This window comes from Malaya genurostris, chromosome 1 (assembly GCF_030247185.1).
Source record: "Malaya genurostris strain Urasoe2022 chromosome 1, Malgen_1.1, whole genome shotgun sequence".
Classification (NCBI taxonomy): domain Eukaryota; kingdom Metazoa; phylum Arthropoda; class Insecta; order Diptera; family Culicidae; genus Malaya; species Malaya genurostris.
The window spans coordinates 85,832,267-85,850,863 of NC_080570.1; the positions used below are offsets into that span (position 1 = coordinate 85,832,267).

The 18,597-nt window shown below is 38.9% G+C and overlaps 1 protein-coding gene across 1 annotated transcript; it reads right to left on the reverse strand.

The window, feature by feature from the left end:
* Positions 1 to 12,448: 12,448 nt before the first annotated feature.
* LOC131426597 (uncharacterized protein K02A2.6-like) lies at positions 12,449 to 18,002 on the reverse strand. The gene is made up of 2 exons (XM_058589458.1): positions 15,707 to 18,002; positions 12,449 to 12,708 (listed from the first exon to the last, which is right to left on the reverse strand). Exons 1-2 carry the CDS (start codon positions 18,000 to 18,002, stop codon positions 12,449 to 12,451), a joined length of 2,556 nt encoding a protein of 851 aa, XP_058445441.1.
* Between the last annotated feature and the right edge of the window lie 595 nt (positions 18,003 to 18,597).

Genomic DNA, 18,597 nt, shown 5'->3' on the forward strand with positions numbered 1-18,597 from the left:
ACCCAGTTTCTCTATTTTTTTTCTTCTTTAGATGCATTAATTTCTTTTTACCACATATTTCAATACAAACCTGGAACATCTCGCCAAAAGAAAGCTATTGTGAATTAATGTTCATAAATACCTTAATTTCGGATTCAACGATCATGGCAGGATCGCCAATGTGATATTCCTATAGAAAACTCTAATCAAAAACAGCACTACCAATCAACCACATCTATATTCCTCCTGTTCTCATATCCACACGCCCAATCCCCTGACCTCTCACTCGACACATATGGGGACAGAGACATGTATCTGTCCCCATATGTCTCTTATCAAATGAATTTTAATGACAACGAGAAAATTTCCTTGGCGAAATTTTTTTACGTAAATCCTTACTAGATGACTCTTTCATACGATCCATTGTCCTGAAAATGTTTCAAACGTGATCTGCAGGACACATACATGGAATTTGAGTCAATGTATCTGCCCCCATCTAACTCTTATCAAATGAATTTTAATGACAACGAGAAAACTTCCTTGGCGAATTTTTTTATGTAAATCCTTACTGGATGGCTCTTTCACTAGATCCATTGTCCTGTAAATGTTTCAAACGTGATCTTCAGGACCCATACATGGAATTTGAGTCAATGTATCTGCCCCCATCTAACCCTTATCAATTGAATTTTAATGACAACGAGAAAACTTCCTTGGCGAATTTTTTTATGTACATCCTTACTGGATGGCTCTTTCACTAGATCCATTGTTCTGTAAATGTTTCAAACGTGATCTGCAGGACCCATACATGGAATTTGAGTCAATGTATCTGCCCCCATCTAACCCTTATCAATTGAATTTTAATGACAACGAGAAAACTTCCTTGGCGAATTTTTTTTATGTACATCCTTACTGGATGGCTCTTTCACTAGATCCATTGTTCTGTAAATGTTTCAAACGTGATCTGCAGGACACATACATGGAATTTGAGTCAATGTATCTGCCCCCATCTAACTCTTATCAAATGAATTTTAATGACAACGAGAAAACTTCCTTGGCGAATTTTTTTATGTAAATCCTTACTGGATGGCTCTTTCACTAGATCCATTGTCCTGAAAATGTTTCAAACGTGATATTCAGGACCCATATATGGAATTTGAGTCAATGTATCTGCCCCCATATAACTCTTATCAAATGAATTTTAATGACAACGAGAAAATTTCCTTGGCGAAATTTTTTTATGTAAATCCTTACTGGATGGCTCTTTCACACGATCCATTGTCCTGTAAATGTTTCAAACGTGATCTTCAGGACCCATACATGGAATTCGAGTCAATGTATCTGCCCCCATATAACTCTTATCAAATGAATTTTAATGACAACGAGAAAATTTCCTTGGCAAATTTTTTTCATGTAAATCCTTACTGGATGGCTCTTTCGCACGATCCATTGTCCTGTAAATGTTTCAAACGTGATCTTCAGGACCCATACATGGAATTTGAGTCAATGTATCTGCCCCCATATAACTCTTATCAAATGAATTTTAATGACAACGAGAAAATTTCCTTGGCGAAATTTTTTTATGTAAATCCTTACTGGATGGCTCTTTCACACGATCCATTGTCCTGTAAATGTTTCAAACGTGATCTTCAGGACCCATACATGGAATTCGAGTCAATGTATCTGACCCCATATAACTCTTATCAAATGAATTTTAATGACAACGAGAAAATTTCCTTGGCAAATTTTTTTTTATGTAAATCCTTACTGGATAGCTCTTTCACACGATCCATTGTCCTGTAAATGTTTCAAACGTGATCTTCAGGACCCATACATGAAATTTGAGTCAATGTATCTGCCCCCATATAACTCTTATCAAATGAATTTTAATGACAACGAGAAAATTTCCTTGGCGAAATTTTTCTCATGTAAATCCTTACTGTATGACTCTTTCACACGATCCATTGTCCTGAAAATGTTTCAAACGAGATCTTCAGGACCCATACATGAGATTTGAGTCAATGTATCTACCCCCATATAACTCTTATCAAATGAATTTTAATGACAACGAGAAAATTTCCTTGGCGAAATTATTTTCATGTAAATCCTTACTGGATGACTCTTTCACAGGATCCATTGTCCTGAAAATGTTTCAAACGAGATCTTCAGGACCCATACATGGAATTTGAGTCAGTGTATCTGCCCCCATATAACTCTTATCAAATGAATTTTAATGACAACGAGAAAATTTCCTTGGCGAAATTTTTCCATGTAAATCCTTACTGGATGACTCTTTCACACGATCCATTGTCCTGTAAATGTTTCAAACATGATCTTCAGGACCCATACATGGAATTTGAGTCAATGTTTCTGCCCCCATATAACTATTATCAAATGAGTTTTAATGACAACGAGAAAATTTCCTTGGCAAAATTTTTTTTATGTAAATCCTTACTGGATGGCTCTTTCACACGATCCATTGTCCTGTAAATGTTTCAAACGTGATCTTCAGGACCCATACATGGAATTTGAGTCAATGTATCTGCCCCCATATAACTCTTATCAAATGATTTTTTTTGACAACGAGAAAATTTCCCTGGCAAAATTATTTTTATGTGAATCCTTACTGGATGGCTCTTTCACTGGATCCATTGTCCTGTATATGTTTCAAACGTGATCTTCAGGACCCATACATGGAATTTGAGTCAATGTATCTGTCCCCATATAACTCTTATCAAATGAATTTTAATGACAACGAGAAAATTTCCTTGGCGAAATTTTTTTCATGTAAATCTTTACTGGATGACTCTTTCATACGATCCATTGTCCTGAAAATGTTTCAAACGTGATATTCAGGACCCATACATGGAATTTGAGTCAATGTATCTGCCCCCATATAACTCTTATCAAATGAATTTTAATGACAACGAGAAAATTTCCTTGGCGAAATTTTTTTATGTAAATCCTTACTGGATGGCTCTTTCACACGATCCATTGTCCTGTAAATGTTTCAAACGTGATCTTCAGGACCCATACATGGAATTTGAGTCAATGTATCTGCCCCCATATAACTCTTATCAAATGATTTTTAGTGAAAACGAGAAAACATCCTTGGCAAATTTTTTTTATGTAAATCCTTACTGGATGGCTCTTTCACACGATCCATTGTTCTATAAATGTTTCAAACGTGATCTTCAGGACCCATACATGGAATTTGAGTCAATGTATCTGCCCCCATATAACTCTTATCAAATGAATTTTAATGACAACGAGAAAATTTCCTTGGCAAAATTTTTTTTATGTAAATCCTTACTGTTACTAAATGTTTCAAACGTGATCTTCAGGACCCATACATGGAATTTGAGTCAATGTATCTGCCCCCATATATCTCTTATCAAATGAATTTTAATGACAACGAGAAAATTTCCTTGGCGAAATTTTTTTCATGTAAATCCTTACTGGATGACTCTTTTATTGACAGGTGCAGCGACTGGCAACTCGCTTGATAGAGCTGTGCTGTCAAAGTGAAAATTTTCTCGCGGGCTGACAACACCGCCTACTTTGTTAGTTTTTTTGGCGCGCTTACTTCGCGTCCATTTTTTTATCCATTCGAGTTAAGACTTTCATACGGTTAACATCGTTTTAATGAAAGTTATTTTATTTATCACTGTAATCCTCAAATACTGATTCCACTGTAGTTTGATGACGGCCCAATAGGTTATGGGCCCAGCAGTATCGAGGATAGTGAAATAAAAAGTCGAACCTTTTTTGAAGTGCAAAACATTTTGCGGATCCGGTGCAAGTGAAAAAAAATGGCGGACGCAAAAGTGTCGTTCGATTAATTGAATGACCACAATTTCGCCGTGTGGAAGTTCAAAATGGAACTGTTCCTGTTGAAGGAGAGTTTGCTGGATGTTGTTTTGGCCGCCAAGCCTCCGAAAACGGAGTGGATCCTGAAAGACGGAAAAGCTCGCGCGATGATCGGTTTGGCTGTGGAGGACACGCAACTGGTGCATATTATCCGGAAGACCACCGCGAAAGAAATGTGGGACTCATTGAGAAAAATTCATGAGGAATCATCGTTATCTTCGACGCTGCACGTTTTGCGAAAATTGTGTTCGATGCGGTTATCGGAGGAGGGCAACCTGTTGGAGCATCTCAATGAGATGACAGTGTTGCATAACCAGTTAGAAGTGATGGAAGAAGGATTAAAGGACAGAATGTTTATGGCACTGATTCTTTCGAGCCCTCCGATGTCGTACGGTATTCTGATCAATGTGATCGAGAATCGACCGGAAGCGGAAGTGACTGTAGACTTTGTGAAGAGCAAATTGCGTGAAGAATGGCGTCGTAGACAAGCCTGTGAAAGTGTTGCAGAAAGCAAAGAAAAGGCTTTGAAAATTGTGAGTGGTAAGAACAAAATTGAGAAGAAAAAGAAAGAAGTTGTTTGCCACTACTGCCATCTACCGGGACATTATCGTCGCGAATGTTCAAAATTTCTGCGGAACAAATCGGATAGTGACAAAAAGGATGCTAGAAAAGCAAATTTGGCCGCTGATGTGCCGAGTGCGGTTGAAATGTGTTTGGCTGCTGCTACTCCGTGTGATACCAGCAAATGGTATTTGGATTCCGAGGCGACGTCGCACATGACGAGTGACGCTAGCTTGCTGAACAATGTGCGCCAAAACAAGTCAGTGGACATTTGTTTGGCTGATGGCACTCGAATCAAGTCCGGTGGTTCGGGTACTGGAAAAGTCGTATCGGTTACGGGAAATGGACTCCAATCGAACGTTACACTGAACGATGTGTACCATGTACCGACTCTGGCCGGAAACTTGCTGTCCGTTGGCAAGATCTGTGATCTCGGGTATCGTGTTGTTTTCGAGAAAGATGCTTGTCGAGTCCTACGTAAACAGGAAACTGTACTGGTGGGCGAGAGAAGCGGAGGTTTATATAGCTTGAAGCAATTTTCCGAGCAGGCAATGGTGAGCACCGTGAAGCATCCTGAGTTGTGCGAGCATTTGTGGCATCGTAGGTTTGGACACCGTGATCCAGAGGCGATTTCGAAGATTGTGCGAAACGATTTGGGATTCGGCCTGAAATTACAGAGGTGTGATGTAGAAACGGTTTGTGGTATTTGTTTGGAAGGCAAGATGAGTCGAATAACGTTTCCCAAGCGTTCCAAGAGTAAATCGTCTGCGGTTGGTGATCTAGTCCATTCGGACGTTGGTGGCCCGATGGAAGTTTCGACACCCAGTGGAAACCGGTTCTACGTTACTATGATCGACGATTTTAGTGGGTATACTGTGGTGTATCTGTTGAAGGCGAAGTCTGATGTGGACTCAAAGGTACGGGAATATTGTGCAATGGTGAAAAACCAGTTCGGACATGTTCCCAGGGTCATCCGTACGGATGGAGGAGGAGAATATTCGAGTACGATATTTAGGAAGTTCCTGACTGAGAACGGGATTGTTCTGCAGCAAACGGCGTCGTATTCTCCGCAGCAGAACGGTATAGCGGAAAGGAAGAACCGGTACGAGGTGGAAATGGTGCGGTGTTTACTCTTGGAAGCGGGTTTGGACAAGAAATACTGGGGTGAGGCGTTATGCACGGCGAACTACCTGTAAAATCGCCTACCATCGTCTGTTCTTGAGAAGACGCCCTACGACTTGTGGCACGGTAGAAAACCTTCGTACGTTCATCTGCGCATTTTCGGTTCTGAGGCGTATGTGCACGTTCCAAAGGAGAAACAGAGAAAGCTAGACGCCAAAGCAATCAAGCTCGTGTTCGTGGGATATGCTGAGGGAAGGAAAGCATATCGTTTTCTGGATAGTAAGGATGATACCATCGTAATAAGTCGAGTTGCTGTTGGAGAAGCCGTGAAATACAAAGTTCGTTTAGTGGCACAAGGATTTTGTCAAAAGTATGGAAAAGACTACTATGAAGTTTTCGCGCCTGTTACCAAGCTGGCTACGTTGAGAGTTTTGTTAGCGATCGCAGCTAAACGGAAGCTGAAACTGAAGCACTTCGACGTAAAGACGTAGTTTGAACAGAGTCGAGCTGATCCGTGTCTTTACACGAAGGTGGTCAACGGGAAGCGCATTTATTTGTTGGTCTACGTCGACGACATTTTGATTGGCTGTGAAAGCGAGGAGGATATCGAAAAGATCTACACAGCGCTGAGTCAGGAGTTTGAGATGACCAACTTGGGAGATGCGAATTATTTCCTGGGTATGGAAATCAAGAACGAGAGTGGCATGTACGGCATTACCCTGGAGAGCTACATCGATCGAGTGGCAGAGAGATTTGGTTTGACTGATGCAAAGTGTGCGAAAACCCCGATGGAGGATGGATTCACCAAAACACGAGAAGATAGTCCTCTACTTACGACAAACACGCAGTACAGAAGTCTTGTTGGGGCGTTGTTGTATATCGCTGTCTGTGCAAGACCGGATATTGCTGCTAGCGTTTCAATTTTGGGAAGATCCGTGTGTGCTCCGACGAATGCCGGTTGGGTGGCTGCAAAACGAGTTGTACGGTACCTAAAAGGAACAAACGATTGGCAGTTACGTTACGGAGATCCTGATGGAAAGCTGGTGGGATACTCAGATGCAGATTGGGCGGGTGACTTGAAAACTCGAAAATCGACAACCGGAACTGTCTTCATGTACGCAGGAGGAGCTGTTTCATGGATAAGTCGTCTTCAGAATTTCGTGACGTTATCATCCATGGAATCCGAGTACGTGGCGTTGAGTGAGGCGAGCCAGGAGGCTGTTTGGCTTCTGAACTTGCTGGAAGATTTCGGAGAACCATCACCCAAGCCAATACCACTGTGGGATGACAACCAGAGCTGCATAAAGTTTGTTTCGTCGGAAAGAACAACCAAGCGTTCCAGACACATCGAGACCCGGCAGTGTTACATCAAAGAGTTGTGTGATGCACAGGTGCTGAATCTGATGTATTATCCACCTACCGAAATGGTCGCGGATTTACTTACCAAGGCGCTTGGTCAGGTAAAGCTTCGAAAGTTTGCTGGTATGCTTGGATTGTCCGGCAGTAGTCGCTGAGGAGGAGTATTGACAGGTGCAGCGACTGGCAACTCGCTTGATAGAGCTGTGCTGTCAAAGTGAAAATTTTCTCGCGGGCTGACAACACCGCCTACCTTTTTCCTTTTTTGGCGCGCTTACTTCGCGTCCATTTTTTTTTATCCATTCGAGTTAAGACTTTCATACGGTTAACATCGTTTTATTAAAAGTTATTTTATTTATCACTGTAATCCTCAAATACTGATTCCACTGGAGTTTGATGACGGCCCAATATCTTTCACATCATCCATTGTCCTGAAAATGTTTCAAACGAGATCTTCAGGTCCCATACATGGAATTTGAGTCAATGTATCTGCCCCCATATAACTCTTATCAAATGAATTTTAATGACAACGAGAAAATTTCCTTGGCAAAATTTTTGTTATGTAAATCTTACTGGATGGCTCTTTCGCACGATCCATTGTCCTGTAAATGTTTCAAACGTGATCTTCAGGACCCATACATGGAATTTGAGTCAATGTATCTGCCCCCATATAACTTTTATCAAATGAATTTTAATGACAACGAGAAAATTTCCTTGGCGAAATATTGTTCATGTAAATCCTTACTGGATGGCTCTTTCACACGATCCATTGTCCTGTAAATGTTTCAAACGTGATCTTCAGGACCCGTACATGGAATTGGAGTCAATGTATCTGCCCCCATATATCTCTTATCAAATGAATTTTAATGACAACCAGAAAATTTCCTTGGCAAATTTTTTTTTTTTGTAAATCCTTACTGGATGGCTCTTTCACACGATCCATTGTCCTGTAAATGTTTCAAACGTGATCTTCAGAACCCATACATGGAATAAGAGTCAATATATCTGCCCCCATATAACTCTTATCAAATGAATTTTAATGACAACGAGAATATTTTCTTGGCGAAATTTTTTCATGTAAATCCTTACTGGATGGCTCTTCTACACGATCCATTGTCCTGTAAATGTTTCAAACGTGATCTGCAGGACCCATACATGGAATTTGAGTCAATGTATCAGCGCCCATATATCTCTTATCAAATGAATTTTAATGACAACCAGAAAATTTCCTTGGCAAATTTTTTTTTATGTAAATCCTTACTGGATGGCTCTTTCACACGATCCATTGTCCTGTAAATGTTTCAAACGTAATCTTCAGGTCCCATACATGGAATTTGAGTCAATGTATCTGCCCCCATATAACTCTTATCAAATGAATTTTAATGACAACGAGAAAATTTCCTTGGCAAAATTTTTGTTATGTAATTCCTTACTGGATGGCTTTTTCGCACGATCCATTGTCCAGTAAATGTTTCAAACGTAATCTTCAGGACCCATACATGGAATTTGAGTCAATGTATCTGCCCCCATATAACTCTTATCAAATGAATTTTAATGACAACGAGAAAATTTCCTTGGCAAAAATTTTTTTATGTAAATCCTTACTGGATGGCTCTTGCACATGATCCATTGTCCTGTAAATGTTTCAAACGTGATCTTCAGGACCCATACATGGAATTTGAGTCAATGTATCTGCCCCCATATATCTCTTATCAAATGAATTTTAATGACAACCAGAAAATTTCCTTGGCAAAATTTTTTTTATGTAAATCCTTACTGGATGGCTCTTTCACACGATCCATTGTCCTGTAAATGTTTCAAACGTGATTTTCAGGACCTATACATGGAATTTGAGTCAATGTATCTGCCCCCATGTATCTCTTATCAAATGAATTTTAATGACAACGAGAAAATTTCCTTGGCAAAGTTTTTTTATGTAAATCCTTACTGGATGGCTCTTTCACACGATCCATTGTCCTGTAAATGTTTCAAACGTGATCTTCAGGAATGGAATTTGAGTCAATGTATCTGCCCCCATATATCTCTTATCAAATGAATTTTTATGACAACGAGAAAATTTCCTTGGCAAAAATTTTTTTATGTAAATCCTTACTGGATGACTCTGTCGCACGATCCATTGTCCTGTAAATTTTTCAAACGTAATCTTCAGGACCCATACATGGAATTTGAGTCAATGTATCTGCCCCCATATAACTCTTATCAAATGAATTTTAATGACAACGAGAAAATTTCCATGGCAAAATTTTTTATGTAAATCCTAACTGGATGGCTCTTTCACACGATCCATTGTCCTGTAAATGTTTCAAACGTGATTTTCAGGACCTATACATGGAATTTGAGTCAATGTATCTGCCCCCATATATCTCTTATCAAATGAATTTTTATGACAACGAGAAAATTTCCTTGGCAAAGTTTTTTTTATGTAAATCCTTACTGGATGGCTCTTTCACACGATCCATTGTCCTGTAAATGTTTCAAACGTGATCTTCAGGAATGGAATTTGAGTCAATGTATCTGCCCCCATATATCTCTTATCAAATGAATTTTTATGACAACGAGAAAATTTCCTTGGCAAAATTTTTTTTATGTAAATCCTTACTGGATGGCTCTTTCACACGATCCATTGTCCTGTAAATGTTTCAAACGTGATCTTCAGGAATGGAATTTGAGTCAATGTATCTGCCCCCATATAACTCTTATCAAATGAATTTAAATGACAACGAGAAAATTTCCTTGGCAAATTTTTTTTTATGTAAATCCTTACTGGATGGCTCTTTCACACGATCCATTGTCCTTTGAATGTTTCAAACGTGATCTTCAGGACCTATACATGGAATTTGAGTCAATGTATCTGCCCCCATATATCTCTTATCAAATGAATTTTAATGACAACGAGAAAATTTCCTTGGCAAAATTTTTTTTATGTAAATCCTTACCGGATGGCTCTTTGACACGATCCATTGTCCTGTAAATGTTTCAAACGTGATCTTCAGGAATGGAATTTGAGTCAATGTATCTGCCCCCATATAACTCTTATCAAATGAATTTTAATGACAACGAGAAAATTTCCTTGGCAAAATTTTTTTTATGTAAATCCTTACTGGATGGCTCTTTCACACGATCCATTGTCCTGTAAATGTTTCAAACGTAATCTTCAGGTCCCATACATGGAATTTGAGTCAATGTATCTGCCCCCATATAACTCTTATCAAATGAATTTAAATGACAACGAGAAAATTTCCTTGGCGAAATTTTTGTTATGTAAATCCTTACTGGATGGCTTTTTCGCACGATCCATTGTCCTGTAAATGTTTCAAACGTAATCTTCAGGACCTATACATGGAATTTGAGTCCATGTATCTGCCCCCATATATCTCTTATCAAATGAATTTTTATGACAACGAGAAAATTTCCTTGGCAAAAATTTTTTTATGTAAATCCTTACTGGATGGCTCTTTCACACGATCCATTGTCCTGTAAATGTTTCAAACGTGATCTTCAGGAATGGAATTTGAGTCAATGTATCTGCCCCCATATAACTCTTATCAAATGAATTTTAATGACAACGAGAAAATTTCCTTGGCAAAATTTTTTTTATGTAAATCCTTACTGGATGGCTCTTTCACACGATCCATTGTCCTTTGAATGTTTCAAACGTGATCTTCAGAACCTATACATGGAATTTGAGTCAATGTATCTGCCCCCATATATCTCTTATCAAATGAATTTTAATGACAACGAGAAAATTTCCTTGGCAAAATTTTTTTTATGTAAATCCTTACCGGATGGCTCTTTGACACGATCCATTGTCCTGTAAATGTTTCAAACGTGGTTTTCAGGACCTATACATGGAATTTGAGTCAATGTATCTGCCCCCATATATCTCTTATCAAATGAATTTTTATGACAACGAGAAAATTTCCTTGGCAAAGTTTTTTGTGTAAATCCTTACTGGATGGCTCTTTCACACGATCCATTGTCCTTTAAATGTTTCAAACGTGATCTTCAGGACCCATACATGGAATTTTAATCAATGTGTCTGCCCCCATATAACTCTTATCAAATGAATTTTAATGACAACGAAAAAATTTCCTTGGCAAATTTTTTTTTATGTAAATCCTTACTGGATGGCTCTTTCACACGATCCATTGTCCTGTAAATGTTTCAAACGTGATTTTCTGCACCCATACATGGAATTTGAGTCAATGTATCTGCCCCCATATATATCTTATCAAATGAATTTTAATGACAACGAGAAAACTTCCTTGGCGAATTTTTTTTTCATGTAAATCCTTACTGGATGGCTCTTTCACACGATCCATTGTCCTGTAAATGTTTCAAACGTGATTTGCAGGACCCAAACATGGAATTTGAGTCAATGTATCTGCCCCCATATAACTCTTATCAAATGAATTTTTTGGACGAGAAAATTTCCTTGGCAAATTTTTTTTCATGTAAATCCTTACTGAATGACTCCTCCACACGATCCATTGTCCTGTAAATGTTTCAAACGAGATCTTCAGGACCCATACATGGAATTTGAGTCAATGTATCTGCCCCCATATAACTCTTATCAAATGAATTTTAATGATAACGGGAAAATTTCCATGGCAAAATTTTTTTTATGTAAATCCTTACTGGATGGCTCTTTCACACGATCCATTGTCCTGTAAATGTTTCAAACGTGATGTTCAGGACCCATACATGGAATTTTAATCAATGTATCTGACCCCATAGAACTCTTATCAAATGAATTTTAATGACAACGAGAAAATTTCCTTGGCAAAATTTTTTCTATGTAAATCCATACTGGATGGCTCTTTCACACGATCCATTGTCCTGTAAATGTTTCAATCGTGATCTTCAGGACCCATACATGGAATTTGATTCAATGTATCTGCCCCCATATAACTATTATCAAATGAATTTTAATGACAACGAGAAAATTTTCTTGGCGAAATTTTTTTCATGTAAAGCCTTACTGCATGGCTCTTTCACACGATCCATTGTCCTGTAAATGTTTCAAACGAGATCTTCAGGACCCATACATGGAGTTTGAGTCTATGTATCTGCCCCCATATAACTCTTATCAAATGAATTTTATGACAACGAGAAAATTTCCTTGGCAAAATTTTTTTTCTGTAATTCCTTACTGGATGGCTCTTGTTGTGTCTTTCGGGTTTAAAGTAGACAATCGCGTTTACATTTACGACTTTTATTTATTAAAAGAGACATCGAGCGTTATAAAAAACTGTTAAAAATGTTTCAACAAAAGTGCAACCGTACTTATGAAACTTTTATTTTATACTGCAAGAAAGTGTTGCCAGAAATCATGCGAAATTAAACGACTCCATAAAAAGCATATACAACATTTCTTCCCTCCATTCGAAAGAATCATCTACGACGAATACTTGCGAGGAGGACGACGGTCTCTTGTTGAACGGCGCACGGTGACCGGTAAAGGCTCTTGAGAAACCGGTGTGTTGTCCCGACTTGCAGATGGAGTGTAGTACTCTGCAGAAGCTTAATTTGAATTTCCGTTTCAGGAGTTGCTTGGAGTTGATGGCACATTCAAAGAGCTCCCGTCATTGTTGTAGAAATGGACACGTCTTGAAGTACTCTGTTGACCTAAATCTTCAGTGTTCAATGTATCAGTTGTCTTAAGCCCTTGAGGATCAATTCTGGAGCGAATTTGATCTATGTGTCGTTTGATGCGTTTCCCATCGTAGTCAATTTCATAATGAAGATCTCCTAGGCGAGTCGCAATCACACCAGGTAACCACTTATCCAAATGGGAAATACCTGAGAGAAAAAAGGCGGGTGGGTAATGTCAGAGACATAACTGGATGTCGTGAATACGAAAACAAATGACATGTTCCTTAACACTTCCGAATATCAAATAGTTGATCAATTGTATGAATTATGCAAGCATTCCCCTTTTCCACATTTTTCGCAAAAACAAAGAAGGCTTCACTTGATCTCGATTACTGTGAATTTCACACAGCGAAAAGTGCAAGAATCTAACCAAACTGTTCTACATTTGCACTAAACTGAGGATATTTTCTTTCGATTTGCGAACAACACATCCTAATAGTTCTTCAGAAAACTTTTAGAGCCATTAGAACGGCTGATTTTTTATAATGCTTTCCAACGATGCTTATTCATCCATCGAAATGACTGGCAGCTGTGACGTAATCACTCTTATCGGAAGCGAAACTAGCTTTGCAAACGGCACAAAATACATCTGCTCGCATTGGCGATAGAATCCAAACTGATTAGATTTTTGTTAGGAGCTTTCTTTTACGTGATTTCGTTTGTAGCATTTTCACTAATGGGCGGTCCTAACGGCTATAAAAATAGTCGCATACAGAATATTAATGTCGATTATTTTATTTCGCATTTGCAAATTTATTGAAAAAAAAAAACTATCAATATGCTGTAGGGATTCATTTCCAGCATTCAGAAGGGACAAATTGCGTAATTCTCTACGATATTAAACTCGGAACATTTTTCGCAAAAAAAAGCTTCACTTGATCTCGATTACTGTGAATTTCACACAGCGAAAAGTGCACAAATCTAACCAAATTGTTCTTGATTTGCACTAAACTGAGGATAATTACCTGCGGTTTGCGAAAAACAAATCCTAATAGTTCTTTAGGAAAATTTTAGAGCCATTAGAACGGCTGATTTTTTATAATGCTCTCCAACGTTGCTTTTTCATCCATCGAAATGACTGGCAGCTGTGACGTAATCGCTCTTGTCGAAAGCGAAACTGGCTGTGCAGACGACACAAAACACATCTGCTCGCAGTGGCGATAGAATCCAAACTGATTCAATTTTTGTTAAGAGATTTCCTTTTATTTGATTTCGTTTGTAGCTTTTCCACTAATGGGCGGTCCTAACGGCTATAAAAATAGCCGCATACAGAATTTTTATGTCGATTATTTCATTTCGGATTTGCAAAATTTTTTGAAAAAAACTATCAATATGCTGTAGGGATTAATTTCCAGCATTCAGAAGGGTCAAATTGCGGAATTCTCTACGATATTAAACTCGGAACATTTTTCTCAAAAAAAGGCTTCACTTGATCTCGATTACTGTGAATTTCACACAGCGAAAAGTGCACAAATCTAACCAAATTGTTCTTGATTTGCACTAAACTGAGGATAATTACCTGCGATTTGCGAAAAACAAATCCTAATAGTTCTTTAGAAAAATTTTAGAGCCATTAGAACGGCTGATTTTTTATAATGCTCTCCAACGTTGCTTTTTCATCCATCGAAATGACTGGCAGCTGTGACGTAATCGCTCTTGTCGAAAGCGAAACTGGCTGTGCAGACGACACAAAACACATCTGCTCGCAGTGGCGATAGAATCCAAACTGATTCAATTTTTGTTAAGAGATTTCCTTTTATTTGATTTCGTTTGTAGCTTTTCCACTAATGGGCGGTCCTAACGGCTATAAAAATAGCCGCATACAGAATTTTTATGTCGATTATTTCATTTCGGATTTGCAAAATTTTTTGAAAAAAACTATCAATATGCTGTAGGGATTAATTTCCAGCATTCAGAAGGGTCAAATTGCGGAATTCTCTACGATATTAAACTCGGAACATTTTTCTCAAAAAAAGGCTTCACTTGATCTCGATTACTGTGAATTTCACACAGCGAAAAGTGCACAAATCTAACCAAATTGTTCTTGATTTGCACTAAACTGAGGATAATTACCTGCGATTTGCGAAAAACAAATCCTAATAGTTCTTTAGAAAAATTTTAGAGCCATTAGAACGGCTGATTTTTTATAATGCTCTCCAACGTTGCTTTTTCATCCATCGAAATGACTGGCAGCTGTGACGTAATCGCTCTTGTCGAAAGCGAAACTAGCTGTGCAGACGACACAAAACACATCTGCTCGCAGTGGCGATAGAATCCAAACTGATTCAATTTTTGTTAAGAGATTTCCTTTTATGTGATTTCGTTTGTAGCTTTTTCACTAATGGGCGGTCCTAACGGCTATAAAAATAGCCGCATATAGAATTTCAATGTCGATTATTTCATTTCGGATTTGCATAATTTATTGAAAGAGACTATCAATATGCTGTAGGGATTCGTTTCTAGCATTCAGAAGGACCAAATTGAGGAACTCACTACGATATTCACCACTTTTGGAAACATTTTTCTTGAACGATTTGTTGTACAGCAGCAGCTATTTTCTTCTCTTCCTCAGAACGCGTTCTGATTGGCTGGTGTTGACATGGGTCAAATGAGATAGGTTTTTCAATAGTGTACTATTGAAATACTTCAATGCTCTTGCTATACACGTTTAAGTTGAAAAATTTCGATTCTATTGGTAGTTAGATTATATAAATCCTTCCACAGATCACTGAGCTATGAGCTTTCAAAATACGAGAAAGGCAAACGCGCCATATGAATTATCCTCTTTGATACTCGTTTATACCAAACATTTCAGAAAAGTTTAATTTTGAACTATTTGAGATTATGTCACACAACTGAAAATTTTATCATAAAATTGTGATCATATTTCCGATGGCATGTAGCAAAAATTATGTTGATTCGTTAGATACAACAAGAGATATTCACGATCAAAAACTTATCACTCTCTCAGAGGGTAAATTTTGAAAAGGCACCCCATAGTAAAGTAAGTCGTATTCACGACAAAACACTTTTTGTCCCGAGGTAAATTCGCGTACAGATGGCTCAAAATTGGTTTCTTGCTTTAACGTAACTCTTTGTTTAACATCCTCTGGTTTAAGTAAGACCAATCGTGTTCTGATATTACGTCCCATGAACAGCATAGATGGTGACTCTCCAGTGGTAGTATGAGGAGCTAGACGATATCGTTGCAAAAAGTTATTCAAGTTCGAATGTAATGTAGATGGAGTGGTTCCCATAGCCTTAAGTGCGTCTTTAGTTGTTTGCACGTAACGTTCGGCCTGCCCGTTTGTTGCTGGGTGATAAGGAGCTGATTGCTTGTGAAATATAACGCCACTTTTGCGCAAAAAATCTTTAAATTCCGCTGCTGCAAATTGCGGACCGTTGTCTGATACAACAGTAACAGGTACTCCATAACTCGAAAACAGTTCATCCATAATACGAATAGTGGCCACAGTTGTCGTTGTATTAGTAATTTTTACCTCTAGCCATTTACTATATGCATCCACTACGATGAACAGCATCGAACCTGCTACCGGACCGGCATAATCTAGATGTATCCTTTCCCAAGGTCCATTGGGATACAGCCAGTGATGTTCGCTAAACTTCGGCAGAGCATGGGAATGACGAGCGCACTCGGAGCACGATTTAGCTACCTTTTCGATATCAGCATCAATTCCCGGCCAGTACACAAACGAACGAGCAAGTCCTTTCATTTTCACTATTCCAATATGCGATACATGAAGATCATCCAGCACAGACTGTCGAAGAGCAGGGGGAATTACTACACGATGTTCAAATAATAAACAGTTTGAAGAAAGACTATATTTGCTTTCTGGTGCTCTGTAGTCAAAACGCGTCAAATCGGTACCAGCTTCTAACAACTGTACAATCCTACCAAGCCTAGAATCTTTACGTGTTTCTCGGGCGATGTGTTCGGCGCGAACTGGTAGTTGTGCGATTTGATGTAAAGCAAACATATCGAATTCGTCAACTTTACTCTCTCTTCTCTCACGAACAGATAGTTTATTTGTATCACTTGTCAATGGTATTGGAATTATTCGAGAGCAGTAATCTGCATTGATATTTTCTTTCGTAGATTTATAAACAATATCAAAATTAAAGTGTGCCAAGTAATCAGCATAATTGGCCATTCTGCTAATACAGAGCATGGGTAACGATTTTGCTGGGTGCAAAATTTGTGTCAACGGTTTATGGTCTGTTACCAGGGTAAATCGACGAGCATAGAGATAGTTGAAAAATTTTTTTACCGCCCACACGATGGCAAGAGCCTCTTTGTCGATTTGCGGGTATCGTTGCTGAGTTATAGACATAGCGCAGCTTGCATACGCTATTGGACGCTCTTGGCCGTTTGTTAGACGGTGCGACAGGACTGCCCCCAAACCATATTTACTTGCGTCGGTGGCCAATATCAAAGGAAGATCCGGATCATACGGCATTAGCACCTGTGGCGAGATAAGAGCAGATTTTATGTCCTCGTATGCTGCTGCTCTTGCTGGTGTCCATTCGAAACTTTCTTCTCCTAACATTTCTCGCAGACATCGAGATCGTGTGGAAAGATTAGGAATAAAAGCGTTATAGTATGTGGCTTTCCCTAAAAACAGGTGCATTTCGTCTGGATTCGATGGGCGAGGAGCGTCTCGTATTGCTTCAATGTGTTGGTCTGATTTGTGCAATCCATTTGCATCGATCTTATGGCCCAGGCATTCGAGAGCCGGGGTGGCGAAAACACATTTCGAACGGTTCAATCGTAAACCGTAATTTTTCAGTCTATCGAAAACTGCTGTCAGTGCAATAAGTAAATTTTCAAAACTATCTGCAAAGACTATGATATCGTGATAGAAATTAATAACATTAGGCAAACCTTTTAACACGGATTCCATACGGCGTTGCCAGATTGCTGGTATGTTTGCTGCACCATATACCGCTCTAGTTGGACGAACTAATCCATGTGTTGGTGTGTTGAGAGTAAGGACATGTCGAAACTCTGCATCGATTTGGAGGTGAGTGTAAGCGTCTGTCACATCGAGATGACAGAACAAACGGGCTCCTTGCATGCGATTAAAAATGGATTCGATCTTGGGGATCGGGTGTTCGTCAATAATCATCCGGGGATTTACAGTAGGTTTGTAATTTCCGGTGATACGTAAATTTCCATTCTTTTTCACAACGATGTGAGTGGGAGATGCCCATTCCGAATAGTCGACTCGTTCGTAAACACCTGCCCTCAACTTTTTTTCGATCTCTTGGGTGTATCGGCTTTTCAGCGCCAACGGTACATCTTGAGCTTTTGCGAATACTGGTGTTGTTCTGGACTTGAGGTGTACTGATGCCGGAGGACCTTTGAGAGTACCGGGAATATCACTGAACACATCATCGTAGTGAGACAACAACTGTAACATAGCTTTCTGTTGATGCGTCGAAATGGTAGCAGAAATAGAGTCCAGGCACTTTACGTGATCATTTTTCGTGAAAAGCTCATTTAAATTCACTTCGGGGACAAACTGAGAAATTCAATCTCTACCAAACAGCGCACAGTGATGCCTCTTCATACAAAAGTTGGCAAAAACCATAAATACGTCGATAAACGTCAGCTGGATGATTTTTTATTCATAATCTGAGGTCTCTGAATCTTTCCATCTTGAAAATGTATAAAAAAATATTCGATCCACCTAAAAGTGACATGATGCACTGTTCGCTATGGACCGGAAAATGACGACTTTTTGCCTTTCTCTATAGAAAGGTATAAGAATTGCTGGAAAAACCGACTTTCGAACGCAGCATCTGAGACCCATAGTGTTATATACCATTCGACTCAGTTCGACGAGATAGAAAAATGTATGTGTGTGTGTATGTGTGTATGTGTGTGTGCACTTTTAGAAGATATTTGAACGCGCTCAATTTTCTCAGAGATGGCTGAACCGATTTTAGCAAATTTGGACTCATTTGAAAGCTACTGTCGGGCCATTGATGAAGTTCAAGAATCAAACGGCTGTG